Here is a 19,386-nt window from a genome sequence, read left to right on the forward strand (position 1 = left end):
AATGGGGTCATCCCTAATCAAGAAAGTAGATTCCCTGTTCTTTGTTAAAAATCATTTAACTGCATCTAAGTATTAATTTCTCCATGTGGAACGCTTATTCCTTCCTCACTGGGGAGTCCCAAGGTATGCCTCCCATGGCCTCCGGGAGCAACTGCCTATTTATACAGTATTACAATCATTGTGGGCTTCCCTGGTAGCTCAGATGGTAAACAATCTGTCTGCAATGCAGTAGACCGGGGTTCAATCCCTGGGTTGGGAAGATCCCCTGGAGAAGGGAATGGCAACCCACTCCAGTGCTCCTGCCTGGAGAATTCCATGGACAGAGAAGCCTGAAGAGTTACAGGCAAAGAGTTGGACATGACTAAGCGAATAACACTTTTCTTTCACATGATCATTTTAGGGAAAATCTATGTACCTCTCTATACTAAATGCCAAATGCTTTTGGATATTTTCTATTTCTGATAAAAGATATCTGCAATAATGGATCACTGTTCACTCACATCTACCCTCCTCCCCTTAGGGAGGAATAAATTTCCTTTCCTATCAGCTCTGTGCTTGGCCATGTGACTTGATTTGGCTAAAGAAACGTTACAGACATGACATGAATGTGAAGTAGTTGTTAGAAGAAGTAGAGTTAGTTGCTCAGTCGTATCTGAGACTCTGTGACCCCATAGTCTATAGCCCGCTAGGCTCCTCTGTCCACGGGATTTTCCAGGCAAGAATATTGGAGTGAGCAGCCATTCCCTTCTCCAAGGGATCTTCCCAACCCAGCGATTGTACCCACGTCTCCTGCATTGCAGGCAAATTCTTTACTATCTGAGCCATCAATAGAGGCCTTCAAACTGAGCTTCCTCAGTTTGGTGTGACACTTGCGATCCAGTGGCCACCGTGGGAAAAGCATGCCCCTCGTAGCTGCTGCCCCTTCAGCCTGGTCCCCAGAATGCACACATCAGCTGACTTGGGCCTGACCTGAGTAGCCTGAAGCTGAGCCACCCAGCTGAAGCCAGCTTCCACCAGTTAAATAGTAACAGCTACCCTGCAGACCAAAGAGTATGAGAATAAGTGTTGGGCAGCTTAGTGTTGGAAGCTATGAGTTTTAGGATAGTTTGTTACGCTGCATTTTTGTGGCAACAGCTGACTAATGCATCACCATTGGAAGGGCTCAATTATAGATACAAATACATGTATTTCTGAGCATCTCACACTCTTTATTCCCCTTGAATTCTATTAACTGCACAGGCAACTTGCCACCTGAAACACACCATTTTTCAATTACCTGAACAAGGATACTGGCACATTAGAATGTTCAGAACAGGTTCACATACTCTTAATAAAAACAAAGGCTCACTTTGACAGTGAAATGTTTACACTAGTATTTCCCCATAAAATGAAGAAGAAAAAAACAGTAAAAAAAAAAATCTATTTTTTCATGGTAGAGCTACATAAAATACTACCTTTCAGAATAAAAAAAAAAGGAACTGATGATGAAATAATATCTTCAGGCTCATGGTCTATATAATCTCCCTCAGTAATTTCTTGTCCTTCTGTCAATATGTTTTAAGTTACTGCTGTCAAGACCATTCCCTCCTCTCTTTACCCCACAACCCCTTTCTGCCGACATATCCACTAAAATCTATGCAAGATTTCACAAAGCTCCAGAAGAAAATTTTTTTTTAAATCCATAGGTCCCCAGAGTTTGAAAACTACACCAAAGATTATTTTTTTTTACTGCATCATGATTATTGATAATCCTTATGTTCACTTCCACTCCAAAATAAAATAGCAAACATTAAATGAATTCTACTAGTCAAAAGCTTTTATTTCAACACAGATTGCAAAATGTAAATAGAGCTTTTAAGTTTAAACAAAAAGCAAACTAGATCTGAAGCGATCTAGAAGTCAAATTAGGGTTTCCTAATCTCTACAGGGTTTTGTAAGTGGAAATGGGATCCTTGAGCTATCTGGATGTTACAAAAAGCACAGTGGAAACTATAATCATAATAAAGCTCCACAACATTCCACATCATCTTTGCGGGCTGGAATTATTTTAACTCCTTCAGGTGACACTGGTTGACATAAGTCAGCATGCTAAGTCCCCTGACAACCGCTCTTATCCCACCTTCACTCTCTCCCCCCAGCCACCATGGGGGGCTCGTTCACCCCCTACTCCCTTCAGGTCCCTTCCTACATGCCTCCCCCTGCCTTATCTCAAACAGGCCTCCCAGCCTCTCTCTCCAGACTCACTGTCTTTCTTCACAGCATTATGACTGTTTGAAATTATCTTATGTATGTATTTTGTCTGCTTCTCCCGTGAGCACGGACTTTAATTGTGTCATACCCATATAGCTGCTACTCATAAATATGTATCAAATATAAAAATTGAGAGTTTTAGCTGTTGCTGCATGAAAATGCAAAAAAAAAAAAAAAAAAGGCATTTAATTACTTACCAAGTCAAGTTGATTGTTGGACAAAAATCTTTCAAGATTTGGAATTCTCAGGGGAGGGAGAAGGAAAATAACTAAAGAGACCCTCAGTAATAAAAGAGTTGCAAACCACTTTTAAATTCATTCATTGATAAGTCTCACAAGCCTGAACCAGCTGCTTAACTGTATCAGATCCCAGTATATGCTTCAAAGGGGAAACCCAGTGGAAATATATGCTACAGGACTGAAAAAGATTTCAGTCATTGTCAGATACCATTTAGGAATCAAGTATTTTAAATGTCTTCTGCAATCAGTAAACAACTCAACTATTGCCACTCAAGCCTCTAAAACAAGGCCTATCCTGGGACTTTCCTGAGAAGCTTCCAGTATTTGCATATGTGAAATTTCAAGAACTATTATTAAAGAGACGCACACCACTTAACAAGAACATGGCATTTTGTCAGTCCTACAGTCATGTTCTTGGATTTCTTCATAAAAGCCCTACAAATCCCCTTGCAAATCATTCACAATAAACCATCACAAAAAAATACATACAAAGCCATCTCTTGTTTTTCTATTGCTTACTTAGTACAACATGAAAATATTATGTTTTCTGTTTACATACCTCAATAAATCTCTCTAGACTCCCAAATTGCCTTTTCTCCTAAACAGAAAATTGTATTTATCAAATATGGAAGTCATTTTTCTAATCACATGATCTAACATCTCAAAAACTTAGATCCAGACAAACAATACTAAATTAAGGCTGGTATATTTTGAAACAGCAAGAATTTGTGTGTGGAATGTTTTAACAGCTCATGGATTCTGATGACCATTCAGTATGACTTATTCAAACACAAACCAAAACTCTACCAGGGAAATTGAATCTCATCAAATATCTCAAAGTAAAAATGCTTAACAGAGAACAGAAATATATAAGGTTATTTGAATTCGTCTTCTTCCACTGTATTATGAAAACAAAGAGGACATTAGAATCTGAGGACTGTGGCATTGGGAACACCATCATGTATATAAGAAAATGGTACAATCCTATCAATATTAACATTTACAGAGGGCTTCCTGGTTGCCAGGCCCTTCGAATGCATGTTTTTATTTAATCCTCATAACAGCACTCTGAGATAAATACTAATTTTTCTGATCTCACAGAAGCTGAGGTCTAGAGAAACTGAATAATTTGGTTAAGGTCACAGAGGAAGTGGGACTGGAGGCAGCACCCTGACTACCCTCCACAGTAACGCCTCCACACAGCTCCCCCTAGAGACAGTGAAGGGAACTCACTGGAGAGCTTTCTTTTCAGAATTCTGCAGAGTTCCAACAGCTACCATATATGTGTGGTACCTCACTGGTTCTTGGCTGCTAAGTCGCTTCAGTCCTGTCCGATTCGTTGCGACTTCAGGGACTGCGGGCCGCCAGGCTCCTCTGTCCATGGGGATTCCCCAGGCAAGAAATACTGGAATGGGTTGCCATGTCCTCCTCGAAGGGATCTTCCTGACCCAGGAACCGAACACTTGTCTCTTATGCATTGGTAGGTGCATTCTACACCGCTAGTGCCACCTCATTACACTCTGAGATACATACTATTACTCCATTTTAGAGATAAAGAAAATAAGGTTCAGAGAGATTATATACCCTAATACACTTTCAGGACTAACACTCATTTTTTTAGAATTTGGTATAAAAGAAAAATTTTAAATCACATTAAAAAAAATAGTCAACCATTTCACACTTCCTTGCTGGAAAGAATGGTCTTTGAAGTTTACTCTGCATCACAGCATTCAAATGTACTCCATTACAAACACAGGGCCCATCATTACCATCTCTGTGCAATGCTGTAGCTTTCTTGCACAATGTTTTAAAACTCATCTATATTAGTTACAAACATTCAAAGGTAAATTTCACATAAAAATCTTAATTCCTAATTTCTAAAAGCAGCAGTAGTAATAATAACAGAACCTGTTGACAAAGGGCCTGCACTCCAATATGGTAGCACTTGGCTGCAGGTCAGTAGCAGCTGCCCTTTTAAGTGAAGCAAGATCACGGCATCCAGTCCCATCACTTCACGGCAAATAGATGGGGAAACAGTGGAAACAGTGGCTGACTATTTTTTGGGGCTCCAAAATCACTGCAGATGGTGATTGCACCCATGAAATTAAAAGACGCTTACTCCTTGAAAGGAAAGTTATGACCAACCTAGATAGCATATTAAAAAGCAGAAACGTTACTTTGCCAACAAAGGTCCATCTAATCAAGGCTATGGTTTTTCCAGTGGTCATGTATGGATCTGAGAGTTGGATTATAAAGAAAGCTGAGTGCCAAAGAATTGATGTTTTTGAACTATGGTGTTGGAGAAGACTCTTGAGAGTCCCTTGGACTGCAAGGAGATACAACCAGTCATCCTAAAGGAGATCAGTCCTGGGTGTTCATCGGAAGGACTGATGTTGAAGCTGAAACTCCAGTACTTTGGCTACCTGATGTGAAGAGCTGACTCACTGAAAAGACCCTGATGCTGGGAAAGATTGAGGGCGGGAGGAGAAGGGGACGACAGAGGATGAGATGGTTGGATGGCATCACCAACTCAATGGACATGGGTTTGGGTGGGCTCCGGGAGTTGGTGATGGACAGGGAGGCCTGGTGTGCCATGGTTCATGAGGTCGCAAAGAGTCGGACACGACTGAGCAACTGAAATGAACTGAACTGAAGGACTCTCCAGTCTGCCAGAGTTGCCCCTACTCCAAGTGACACTGAACTTGGTCAGTTCACTCATATGTATATTGAGTCCTGAGGGCATCTGAGTTTGAGACTCTTAGGCTCCCTAGTTTGAGCATGTCTGCTCTAACTACATACCTGAGTTGGTATCACATCTTCATATTGGCCTATATTAAATGCCTGCCTCCAGTAAAACTAAAAAGTACATCTATTAAAAAAATTACATCTATTTGAATGAAACCCCCCACCCCCAATTTTCAGTTCTTTAAAAGTCTGATTCCTTTCTCACACTCCCTAACCCTCACAATGTTCATTATTTCATTATTTAAAAAGCCAACAGGTTCCCAACCTTGGCAACATATGCAAATCAACTTTTTGAAGCTCAGACCCAGACCACCTCTGGTCAAGCGCACCAGAAGGTCTGGGGGTGGAGCCCAGGCATCCTTATTTTTTCCAGGTTCATGCAAGTGATTCTGCTCCTGTTGAGCACTACTTACTTAACTACTACTGCTATCCAGGCATGACTTATACATCAATAAGATGGATTTCCACAGGTAAGAATCACCCTCATCACTTTACATGACAACATGACATAAATATTTACAGTGCTATCATCTTGTCTGAAGCGCTGCAGTCCATGGGGTTGCAGAGAGTTGGACAAGACTGAGTGACTGAACTGAATAGTTTTTCCAGGTTTTGACAAAATATCATTTCTTTATTCTAACATCCAAAGTGAAAGGCACATATGACTTAACATCTCTTGACCAAAATTTTTGGTCTGATATTTGCATACTTTTCCAGCAGTCCTTTTGGTGTGGGTCCCTGAAAGTGCTAAAGTGAAGCCAACATATAAATGGGAGTTTCCAGCCCGAGCAGAACACTGAAACATATTAACGTAAATCACATACTGTCAACCACTGGGTTGAGTTGGTGCCAAACTCCAGACCTTTCGGGTCAAAAATATTCTATCAAAAGATCTATTTGATAAAGATCTAAAATATAAACTAGCCATAGATTACATGGGGCCGTGACACACCTGTGTGACACCTGCTGGGAGTCCTGAAGTCTCAGCCCATAGACACACCAGCCTGTCAGATACCCCAATAAAGAGATGAGCTCAACACAGACAGAGGCCCAGAAAGTTCATCTGCAACTTCAGAGGTGATGGTTTTCCATAATGTATATTTTTGTTTGATACCAGAGGGAACACGGGCATAACTTATGCTTATTATCATGATATTCAATTTACTTAACAATAGGCTGAACAAATATATCTCTACAGATTCCCCTGCTTTTGCCATTTCTTATGTAATTATGCCATGTATTGAGAATCAGGCAGTTAAATTAGCATTCGAGAAACTTTCACTGAATGAGTTAGGCAAGAAAAGAGGATCTTCCACTTTTAAGCTCAGATCTACTCCTGCACCAGCCATCAGAGGCTGGTGACACAGGGAGGTGACCGAGAGTGTGCCCTCTCTGTAATGCCACCAGTGAAATGGCCGGCAGGGAGGGCTGGAAACACGCGCCACGAGGCCAGGGCGCCAGCTCTTAATTCACAATGTTCATACGGCTAGGTCTGGTTAGCTGTCATTGATCTAAACAAACTTTTAAAATAATTCACATGAACATAATGACAGTGTTTTAATTTTGAAAATCTAAAGTAAAAGAGATGTTTATAAGTGTTAATAGTGTTAAATGGTGTTTGAAAAGAGCCCTCTACCCCCAGATAAAAAGTATCAGTAAAGGAGAGAAAACTGGTTAGCATCTTTAGACAATTCCGTAATTATAATCATTTTAGAATTGCAAAGTTACTGTATTCATTAGTGTTACTGGTATACTCATGGATCCTCCTAACATTTTCTTAGGAGCCTCAAAACATTTCTGTTTCTACCAAAAGTAGTATCTCCCCAGCCATCCGAACAATTCCCTTTGGAAATGCAGCCACTCTGAATGTTAAGACACTTAGGTATACAAAAGCCTTCTATTAAAATGCAAATATTTTACAAAAAGTCAGTTTATAAAGAGCAAGTACTAAGGGATATGCAGACACCAGAGAGCAAAGTTTGCCCCTCCCTCCCCTGAGCATTTTACTGGCTGTATATACTGCATGCTGGGTTATTTGGTTTCTGTCTTGGTCTGTGTCTAGCATCAAATGGGACTAATGTTTAACTTCTAGACAATGCACATAAAGCAGCTAACCAGCGCCTCACTCATGGGGCGCTTAATCCTAGTAAATATTGTTACTACTTTATGTAAATAAGATTGTCAGAACTGTCCAAGTGGAATCAGGATTCAAAATCCAGTTCTGGTCCAGCTTCACAGCCCCAGCTTTCCCCTCCAACCCCTCCAACCCAACCCCACCTCCTTTATACTAAACCTCTCAGGCAAAGACGTGGGAGGAATGCAAGATATACTTTTGTCCTAGCATTGTTTTAGCCCTAGAATATTCTAGGCAACCAAATACTGTACGTAAAGCAAACAATGATACAACTAAACTTCACAATATCCTGAACCTGGAAAAAGACTAACCAAGTTCAATTTCCAAGTATAAAAATAAAGAAATGGATTTTCTCTTCCAATTTCCTTAATATAAATTACCCTAGACTAATTGCACAACTGGTGTTTGTGTGTGTCATAATATAAACATAAACAAATAAATATATAAGTCCTCACAAATGCACCCCTCCAGAGATGACAAGTCTTAAAAAATGTTTTTTACCACCAAAGTTACCTTTGAAACTTATTATTTCTATAGCGCAAGACGTCTCCCGATCGTTGTTTTCTGAAAACACTTGTTGAAGAAGCTAGAATAGCAAAGCCCAGTCCTCCAGAAAAGGACGGAGTTTCTGGGGGAGGCAAAGGACACAGGTGGTTATCATCAAGTATGTTGAACATAATTCTACATGCTCACGGTAGCGACATGAGCCCGCACTACAGCACACAGAAGAAAGGACCAATTATAAAGATGCTGTTTGCTAAGGAAAATGTTTATTTCTTAATCTTATCAAAACAAACATTCTACTCATATTTCACCGTTAAGGTAACCAATATGGTAGCATATTTAATTCCCAATTAGAAGGCAGTACTTCTAGGAAGAAATGTCTAATTCATAGCTTGCTACAATGGTGAATTAGATATTCTATGAAAATTGTTTAGAACAGTAATGATTCTCTATCTGGTACCAAGAAACGGACCCAAGTTTTATGGGGCCTGCAGATTTAGACTTTGTTTAAGAAAAAAATGCAACATCACAAATACAAAATGCTTAGAAAAGTGATTATTTAGATTAAAAAGTTAAAACAAAACCAAAATTTTAAAGCTGACCTTACCAAAACATTATAAAACCAAGATCCAGAAAAAGAATCCAGTATGTGAATCTGAAACACTGCTGTAAATACTTCTTCTGGGCTGCACACTGATTACTTCTCATATGACAATGATTCATACTAATATCATTTCTATAAAGCACAAACCACAAACATTTTTAATTATTGATAATTCAGAAAAGTTACTTTCAGCCTCATAGGTCTGTTTTAACGCCATACAAATTTTTAGAATTGTTGTCAAATTTGTAAACAGCTATTTCTTTCACATATGAGCCTTAAGAATTCAGGGCATTCCACATTTTCTAGTGCATTGACTAAGTTTAAATATTTTTTGTTTTGTTAACACTCAAGTAATGTTTGTTGTCACTGTGTGTGTGTGTGTGTGTGTGTGTGTGTTCAATTGAATAAGAAACACAGAATTCTCATTAAAAAACATGGCGCATTTATGAATGTATATTTGCATTACTGGGTATATTCCTAACAGAAAGAACTTCCATATCAAATATACTTAAATAAGAACTGAATCTTTTACTTACAGTTTTATACATCTAATTAGTAGAAGAATTTTCCAGACTCGCTTCTGGCTCCATACCATATTCAAACCATGTTTCCACCAGCGTATGTCGTGGTGTACACTCATGCTGCAGTACTAACTCACCCCGAGCATGTGGACAGACCCCAGGTGACCTGGCACCCTGGATGGCATTCCTGGGTAGTGAGTCTTACCCTAGGATGGCTAGGAATAACTTAACTAGAGAAAACTGTGAGCTGAATAAATACATTCCACTCAACCCAAACTAAAAGTGTCTGCAATTCAAATCTTCCTTAGCTGCACCTCAGAAGCACTCTCAATTCCAATGTCACCAAAGCCAAGAAGAAATGTCACACAAGGGAAGTCAGACTGGAAAAGGGTAAGTTACCTGCAATTAAAATTCTATGCCTTACAAAATTTACAAGTTATGATGCTATCCATGAATGCATGTCTGTGTACACTGGGTATAGGGTCCCTCCAGGCCCTTGGAAAGGTCTAGGTGGGCAATGTATGTGCAAGCAATGTATGCAGAAATGGTGAAACATGTATTCTACAAGTGAGGGGTCCTGGTGCTTGCAATTCATGAGCTTCACAATGAATTAGTCTCTGTGGTCCCCATTATTGTTCATCATTTATCTCAGTCTGTACATGTCTGATCATTCCAAGTAAATTTCAATTCATTGGAAATAGGAAGTACAGTCTTAAGTACCAAAGACAGAAAATACTCAAAAATGTATGTGGTAAAAAAAAAAAAAAGTATGTGGTAATCCTCACTATCTACAGTGATCTAGAGAATGAATATATTATATACACACATATAAATACACATATGTATATATGTACACATATGTGTGGTGTATATACACATACATGTAAAACACATGTATCATTTATATATGCATTTGTATAATGTTATATACAGCATTTATCTATACATCATGTATATACATTAATTCTATATATGCATAATATCAAAGAAAGAGTTAGTCTTTTCAAGTTAACAACATGGTATCCAGATCTTGTCCCTGCAAGGAGGTTTAGCTCAGAAGAAAGTCACCATCAGAGCCTGTCAGACAAAGAACAGGGCTTCCTTGAGGAGGCCAATGGGTGAGCCAGGCCATCAGGAGACTTTCAATGCTCTCTGGTTCTGGACAGAGAGTCTGTAGTTACTGACCCAAAAGAGGCACTTTGACTCCTGCCAAAGTGGAAAGAAAGTTACTGGGGAGACTTCATTTTTAAAGAGAATATCCATTAATCTGTTCTGTGCTTGCAGCCAGACTTTAAAGAAAAAAAAAAGTAGGTGAAAACTACTGCAAGATTATAGTGCTTAGTGCGAGGGGAAAACATAATTTTCTTTCAACTGATTTAGCATATTAAAGGAAAGTCTTTTAAAAAACTTCTGACATTTGCAGTTTGATTTTCAAATTCTAAATAAAACAATGTTTGCTATTCCACATTTTAGCCAGATCAATATGGCTAACAGAACAAATCTATTACCCTGTCATGAAACAAAACGTATTATCTGCAATCCAGCAAGTATTTCTTCAGTAGTACCCAGGTCATTTCTGCACTGTTAAGATCAGAGGGCAAGGGTAAGGATGGGGTGGGAAAAGAAATTTAAGGACTTGTAGCCTGCCAGGCTCCTCTGTCCACGGAATTCTCCAGGCAAAAATACTGCAGTGGGTTGCCATTCCCTTTCCCAGGGGACTCTTTTCAACCCAGGGAAAGAACCCAGGTCTCCTGATTCTGAGCCACTAGAGAAGCCCAGGGTACAGTTCTTATCTTTAAAGCAAAAACTAGAAGAAAGGGAGGATTTTTAAGGGCTTCAACAGCATTGTGTCCTGTCTCTGGGACCTCAATCTAAATCTCAAGGCTTTTGGCTTCCAGACAGTCCTAGAAAAGCCCCTCTCAAATGTCACCAGCCTTCTCCAGTCTGGAGGCTTCTTCCCTGTCATCAATGAAAGAATCGGCTTTTCTGAAAACAGCTGTCAGTCTGCACTACTAGAATTGTCAAGGTGGCAGATGTCACCAAAATATATGCACTGTAAAGGAAACTAGTTTCCAAAGACTAGGGAGGCTTCTACAGTTAGTCGGTGGTATGTAGAGTTTTTTCTGTCTGTACATTTCAGTCACATATCAGAAAACAGACACTAAAAGTAACAATCAGAAGCTTGTGAAACTTATGAGACAGTAGGTTCCCTAGTAATGTTTTATAAAGGGTGATTTGACTGTTTTCAGGAGACAAGTGGGCAAATGGAAAAGCCACTGAAGACCATGCTTTGGAGAACGCCATGAAGCGTTATTTACAGTGAGGGGTCCCCACTGTGTGGTCTGTGCACATGGGTCTATGTGCCCACTTGTGCACACACACATACTTCAAACTTCCCCCAACTATCTACCGGGGAACTTCTGGTGAACCACAGGAGGGAATAACAGGGCATCTTGCCACCAAGCCACAGGGTGCAGGCAAAGAGCAGGGCAGGCAGTGACAAGTCTTTCATTCATTCATTTACTCATTCAGTCATTCCTTCTCCCCACAGGAAAGGCTCTCGTGGGAATGTGCCCACAGGCCCAGGCACAGTGCCTCTTTCTAGTCTTGCGTTTTTCAAAGCAGCGCAGGCCACAAGGAAAGGCCACGTTGAAGCCGCTGGCCTTGCCACCACTTTCCAGTCCACAGCGGCAACTTCTGCCGGCATCTAAAGTGCTTCTGGCCACACAGAAGCGAGAATGGCCAGAGGCCACAACCCCAATGCTGGACTGTGGAAGGATGTCCCACTTCCCATTCTCAATCTGTCCTAGGATGAGTCTAGTGATTTTACATAGCTGTAGGTAGACACAACCCACATCCTACTAAACTCTAATGCACACGTTCATAGGATTCCAACATACTTATTTGGCAAACACACAAAATGGCAAGAAACTGGATGACATATATAATTGAATACTACTTAAGAAAATGAGTACACAAATTAGCTCACATAATCCTCATCAGCTACTCCCTGGGGCAGATGCTGTTTCTATCTTCATTAGACAGCAGAGGAAACTGAAGCTCAGTGTGGTAAAGTCACTTGTTCACAGTCAAATGGCTAGTAAGTGGCAGAGGACCATATTCAAAACCAAGCAAGCTGGGCTCACTATGGAGCCCTCATATAATCTTCATCTCAAGGGTTCAGAGTTACTTTCTAAAGGAGGAAACAAGCCACTTTGGTCTGGAGGGGCAGCAGGGCCAGTAGAGTCTAGTTCTACACCTGTTTGGCAGTTTGGCACAAGGCCAGCTCTGCATACCTGTCTGAAATTCAAATTTCTGTTCATATTTACCAGTCATCGAAATTTGGGCAAATCAAGTAATTTTTCTATGCCTCAGTTTGCTCACCTATAAAATAGGGATAAGTGCTTGCTGCCTATCATATACTGATCTATTTAATATACAACAGTGCTGCTTTAAGAGAATGCAAATTTTTACCAAACTGTCCTAGGAGTCAAATTCTACATGGTTGATAATGACTACCTTATTTTCTTTCCAGAGATTTTGATATTTATTAATTAGATGGTCTACAGATCTATCCTATGAAATGAAGCAGCATGGATTTATTACCCAGGTTTTAGAGATGAGGAAACTAACAAATAGAAACTCACAACAAGAAACCTGTTGACATTCAGGGTCGAGATCCACCAAGTCATAGCTACGGCAAGCCACTATTAGTCAACGACACCCCATCTCCTTATGGAGCCCCAACAGGAAAATCCCAATCAACAATAGCAATGCTTAAGTCCCTAACATGTGGAGAAGGTTCTAAACAACCTGCTAGTTTAGTACTATCACAAGAGTAACTGAATCCAGTAAAATCTGTGTTTCAGTTTAAGATGTGCAGGCTACCTGGGGGCCTTTGCACTATCTGTTCCCTCTGCCTGGACATCAGTGTTCCTTGGTTGTCCTGATGGCTAACTCCTTCACTTCTGTGAAGATTCTGAATCACCTATTAGCTTTACAGGAAGGCCTATCCTGACCAACCAATTAAAAATTCCAACATTTCATCTCCCAATCCACTTTAGCCTGCTGTAACAGGACTCTTTCCATGCCACTAACCGGGATACTACATAATTTACATTTTATGCTGACTATTTATTGTCTATCTCCCACCATTAGGACACAAATTCCCCAAAGGTTGGGAAATTTGTTCACCAAAATATACCAAGTGCCTAGAACTATACCTATTACAAATTAAGTGCTTGATATATATTAATATATAAATTAAAAAATGCTAAGTACTTTTACAAATGTACCAAATAATCACATCTAGTAAAAATGATTTCTTTCTGAGACCAAAATCCAAAAGACTTCACAGCACTGGGGCACTGGGATCCACAGACCCAGAGAAGTCCCATGAGTCTGTGATATGGCCTTCAATGCTAAATTTAGTGCTCTCGGTGTTTCTATAATTTTTAGTTACCAACTCAACTTCACCTACCTAGGATGTGCATGTCAAGAGTGTTTCTACCAACTCAAGTATCTACTTACAGTAAGAAGCAAACAAACCCTGATCAGCCTTTTCCATCTCCAGGAAACAGAGCCAAGGTATGAATGAATTAATAGTGAAGCTGATGGAGAAACACTTCACAGTTGCAGGACTGTGAAATTTCTAGGAAATTTAAGTTGGGAGGAGGGTTTTAGTTGGGGTACCCAGCTTGTACATGGGGACAGGTGCTCCAGGACTAGACCAGCAATGAAACACAAGAAAGATAACAGGACCTCAGGTGAGGCATTCCTCCAGGAGAAAGGAGGAGTGCTAAAACAGAGGAAGGGGAAATCACACTTTCTTCAGCTCTGCAACCCCAAATCCTTGCTAATGGGTGTGTGCAACTGGTTAACAGCAAGAGTTGGGTGTTTTTATGTAACAGTTACTCTCACCTTAATTCACGTAATCTGAACTAAACAATACAGTTATTATGAAAACTATGGGCCTTGTACACTAAAGGCCTTGAAAAATCTCTCATGCAAGAAATATGCCATCTTCCCATCCATAAACCGTCACCTCATTACTGCTTGAGGATTCTGACTAGTGGTTAAATGGCAGTAACTCAGAAAGGTCCTCAAGATGGACCTACCATTAGGCACACCTCTACTGCTCCTGTGATTTCTAAATAACATGCTTCTTGAAAAAATTACAGGTAATATTATATTTTTTGATAATCTTTTCATGCATCTTTTTACTGTGGCCACTTGATGATAAGAATATAGAACTGGTAAATCAGTCATTAAAAATAACAATCTCTCCCCAAAAATATACAGACAACCACAAACAATAAATTCTACTTAACACCACCTATAGTATAGAACTTTCACCAAATGCTTTGTCTGATGTATTTTCACTTATGTCTCTTGACTGGAAGTGTATTTATATGATACTGCCTACTAAAACCAGATTGTTTTTATTCTTCTTGAAATCAGTTCTTCCTTCTTTTTGCATATGGGGCTGTCTTTCAAAGTGAAAGGCTTCTCCTCACTTTAAGGTACAGAATAGTTTCAGCTTGTCTCTTCACCCAGGGAATTTTAAGTGTTTGTTCATTTTAACATTTACTTTCCATAAAGTTTCCTGGTTTCAAACTAATTTCAAAGTATAGTAATTGTTAGCAGTGCCCCCAAATTCACTTAAGTCACAGCTATTGTTGTACCTTTAACTGTTTGATATTTTCACAAAAGAAAAACACTAGTCCTTTGGAAGTGACCATCCCTTAAAATTTAAATTTATAAAATTTACAGAATCTTAAAACCCTCTTAAAAATGTTTGCACATACTAAAGACAATCTCTGCAAACGTAACTGGTGATTCACCAAGAGTTAGCTTCAAAATTATCTGATTACAAACTTAAACCCTCAGATAACTGTCTTTAACACATTTTAATAGATATAATTTATATCTCCTTTTAACTAGCTAGTCCAAGCAGGCAGGCAATGTGGAGAAATTATTACTTACATTATAGTTTATTCTAAAATAAAACTGCTAGTGAGTGAATGGGATATGCAATGACATCCCTCCCTAGGTTAGGAAACGTTATATATTTACATTATATATATATATATATATATATTATTTTCTACTTATCACTGAAAGTAAGAGAAGCGACTTGAACTAACAAAATTTCCATTGTAACTTTGTATTACGGGACTTTTAGTATTACTTTAAATTGCTCATCATGAAAAATCTGATTTATTCTTTAAGCACCTTGAGTTATGCCTATTCAATCATGATGATGAATCAGCAAATATGCTCCTCCATTAAACTCCTGCTTTTAAGACCGAAGCTTGCCTAGCTTTTCTGTCACATCTTTACCAGAGGAGATGGCGAAAGCTATTACACGGGTGTTTTAAAACTTCGTAAGTTTCAAAACCTGGACAATTACTCATCCAGATTATCTTTTGAAAGACGTTCCGCAGACATTTTCAATGAGTATTTCCCATTCTGGACGTCCCATCATATACCCATTCTCAAGTAGCATTCAATGCTTATTAAGCACGCACTGTGTGCACAGAAAGCATTATACTCAGGGAAGGCGCATAAGGCTCGGCCTCATTTTATTCGTGCATAAATAGACAGCAGTAGTGATTTATTCTCTCAACTTTGTAGAAACGTGAGCAGCATCGACATGGGTGAATCCATAGCATTCACTGGGAAATGATTTTCTGGGGGCAATTCGCAGGTTCTCTGGTTTAGACAGCCCCATTAGGGCACCACGCGGTCCCTTCACCATCCAGCCCACATAGGACAACTCGTGGGCGCTGGCCACACCTTCCGCAGGTGGATGGATCGGCCGAGCCACACGAACCAGACTCATCTCTCCTCGGAGGGGCTCCGGATAGGAGCGTGTAAATATGTGCAAGCTCTTGTGCGAATTAAGGACTTGTTGAAAGGCCTCGGGGTCTTGGGAAGGAAGAGAAAGTCGCAGCCCCGCAGGGCGCCCCCTCCCCCGCGGCCACGGAGTCCCTCGCGCCCCGGGCGCTGCGCAGGCCGCCGCTGCGGATCCTCGGCGCAGCCGACGCACCTCGGGCCTAGCACCATTTGAAAGGCAAATCTCAGGGCCGGGGCGAATTTAAATGCCCGACCCCGGGTCCCCGGGGGATGGCTCTCCAGCAGACGCAGCCGCAGGGGCCTCCGGGGCGGCGCGGCCCTGGGCACTGGGCGCGGCCCGCGGGCGCACCCGGGACCTCTGCCCGCAGCGCCCGGGCATCCGCGCCAGGCCCGGGCAGAAGCGGGCGCCCCCAGGCCAGAGAGCTCTGCCGCCGCCGTGGAGAGGGAGAGCGCCGGTCCTCCGCCTGCGGCCTCGGCTCCGGGCCCCCTCCCGGCGCACCACACCTAGCAACCGGCGCTGACAGGACGCAGTGGCGGCGGCGGCGGGAGGAGGAAGCGGAATGGCTGCCGCGGTGGAGCCACCCCCGCCCCCCCGCTCCCACCTCCCAGCGGCTGCAGCCGCCGCCGAGCCCTGACAGCTCGAGCCCGGGCGGAAGCGGCGGGCGGCGTGCAGCGCCCGCCCCCCGCCGCCCCTGGCCGCTCCGACCACCGGGGCCAACTAACTCCGCGCCCCTGCCCAGCACCGGCCGCCCGGCCGGCCCCACCGCGTCCTCCGCCCGGCGCCCCCTCCCCCGGCGCCCGGCCCCGCCGCCGCATCTCCCCGCCGCCGAGTCCCTCCTCCCGCCGCCCCCGCCGCAGCGCAGCCCCACTCCCAAACACTTCGCCGCCGGCGCGCACGCCCCACGGAATCCCCCAGCCCGCCCGCCGCACCTCGGGGCGCCCGCCCCCTCCCCCACCCTGCTCCCTGCCCCCCCAGCCCCGGCACCTCGCGCCTCCGCATCCCGCCACCCCCAAGCCCTGGGCTCGAACACACCCTCCCCGCCCCGCCGCCGCCTTCCTCGCTCCTAACCAGCCCTGGCCATTCTGGGGTTCTCGCCCCGGCAAGAGTTTCCGCGCGCCGGGCACCCCCGCCCACCCCCGGGCCATTTACCGATGTGGTTGTCCTCGATGTGCTCGATGAGGTCGGCCAGGGTGGGGAAGTGGAGTCCGCAGCCCCCGAACCGGCAGGTATTGGAGAAGAAGGAGGCGGCGGCGATGCCTGTCATGGTGCTACATCGAGAGCCCCCCTGGTGTCGGCTCAGCGAGCGCCGGGCAGGCGGGCGGAGGGAGGGAGGGAGGCAGGGTGGGGTGAGGAGAGGAGGGGCTGGGGGAGGGGGAGAGAGGCGGGGTGAGGGGAGCGGAGAGGACGGGACAGAGGGAGAGGGGGCGAGAGCGATGGAAGGATTGCGAGGAGAGACCGGGAGGCAGAGGGGAGGCGGCGGCGGCGTTGGGAGCGGCGGGGGGAGGGTGGGGGTGGGGGTGAAGCCGCCGCAGCTGGGAGGAGGGACCAGGGCGCGCGGCAACAGCTGTGCGGCCCCAACCTCCGCCCCTGGACTGAGGCCTCACCTGGGAGCGCCTGCCACCAACTTTATCTCACTCGGCCTGCCCTTCACAGTTGGTAATACATGCAATCAGTTTGGAGCCTCCTTGGTTACGTACATTACATTCCTGGTATATATACATCCATTAATTACACTTACATCCCTTCAATGAGAACTTAGGGAGTTACCCAGGCCCCTGTCGGGGACATTTGTTTGCACCTGGCCACCTGCTAGGTTTGATACTGACATTCACAAAGGATCCAGGAAAGGTAAATGTGTGCACCTTACGCTTTAAACCTTTAAAAAAAAAAAAAAGCCCATTTTCTCTAGAGGATTGTACTAATTGATTTTAATGAAGTTTCCCTCTAGGCCAGAAGAAAATCTTAGCTTTATTTAAATTTCAAAATAGAGTGCTTGATTGTCAAGTGCATTTGCCTGTGTTTTACAAGTGTACCACGTTTGTAATATTCCTTGCTCCTTTTGGGAAAACAAAAACTAAAATAATTTCATTTCCCCAAATTCCAATACCCCACTGCCCCAACTCAGATCTGCAAATTAACCCAGGTGGCTTCCTGGGAGCAAAACTATAATAGCAGAAAGGATACCCAATTGGTTAAGGCTAAAAGGAGTAGAAAGAGAATCAAGGGGCAGATTTTCACCTAAAGAGAAGAGATTCTTCCAATCAGTCTAGATTACACCATTCTGTGAGTATTTAAACCATAATGTGGACCAGTTAAGCACTTAAAGTTGGATCAGGTAGATTCTCTGAAACCTCATTTTGCTAACAATCAATTACCTCCTTGTCCCCACAATTTTACTGATATTTTTACCTTTAAATCTTCTGTTTTCTGATAGCACTTTTACAGGTGCCTACATGTTATCAGCAGTTTATGATCTCACAGTACATTTTTTCATTATGGAAGTATACTGAATTTAACATTTTTCTTTAAGACAAATTTCACTTATCCTCTGGTGCAGATACACAGGAAAATAGTATTCCCCTCTCCATACACTATATTCATTTCTAGTATTTTTTCTAGTAGGATTCTTGATTCTTTCACTTGAGAATTTAGAGGAAAGGTGCCACAAAACATTTTACAATCTGAGAGTCACAGTGATTGAGGGTGATGAGTGCCCTCACCTGTGGCATTTCCTCTTTTCTGGTCCCTCTCTTCTTGTCTGCCAGCTCACAGGGTAACACACTTTTGTTGAGATGAGAGTTGGGTTGAATGAGGTTGGGGCAGTTATGTGGTTAAAGTTCAGTTTGGTGCCAAGAATGATTTCCTGGGCCCACTTGGGGGTGGAGACAGGGCCCGGGTGGGCCTGATAACGAGCCAGGGACCCAGTTGGCGGGAGACTGGAGCGAGGGCCAGACAAGGGTCTAAAGAGCAGCATTAGAATTTTGGCAGCTGTGCAGTGCATTCAGCTGCCCAATCTGGGAAGGCCTTTAGCTACAGCAGGCAGAATACACACCATACCAAGTACCACCAACAGGGCAATGCAATGCAAATCCTTCAGCCAAAGCGATGCCAAAACAGCTTCCCTCTAGAGATGAGTGTCTGGTACCCCCACATGAGGCAGCATTTAGGAAGTATGGAGAGCTTTGGAGAAGTAGCATCTCTGTCCTCTGGAGGAAAAACTGTCCATGTGGAATTATTAACTCTAGAGAGTGTGGAGAGACACAGAGGTAGTTCAGGCAAGAGACCTCAGAGATGGAAAGTGCCAGAAATGTGCAGGTAAAAAATGAAGTAAGGAGACTGGGTTTCATGAATGTTTAAGTCTCCACTGTTTCAGTGTTCCTAAAATAAAAACTTCATAGGCCAAATTTAATAAATAGAGTTTTTAAAATGGAACAAGCCAAAACAACCTATAAAATTAATCAAAATGTTGATTTTTAAGATTAAATTTTGTTCTTTATCTATGGCAATCAATATTTTGTAAGGACTCAGTT

The 19,386-nt window shown here is 42.7% G+C and overlaps 1 protein-coding gene across 1 annotated transcript in view; it reads right to left on the minus strand.

Moving 5' to 3' along the window:
• Positions 1-17,355, minus strand: part of JAZF1 (JAZF zinc finger 1) — a 322,431-nt gene extending 305,076 nt beyond the window's left edge. Inside the window, exon 1 of the mRNA XM_070467832.1 lies at positions 17,006-17,355. Within this exon, the coding sequence (XP_070323933.1) occupies positions 17,006-17,120 (115 nt within the window). The 5' untranslated portion in view covers positions 17,121-17,355. The remainder of the gene's footprint in view (positions 1-17,005) is intronic.
• Between the last annotated feature and the right edge of the window lie 2,031 nt (positions 17,356-19,386).

The sequence above is a fragment of the Odocoileus virginianus genome, chromosome 1 (genome assembly GCF_023699985.2).
Source record: "Odocoileus virginianus isolate 20LAN1187 ecotype Illinois chromosome 1, Ovbor_1.2, whole genome shotgun sequence".
Lineage (NCBI taxonomy): Eukaryota > Metazoa > Chordata > Mammalia > Artiodactyla > Cervidae > Odocoileus > Odocoileus virginianus.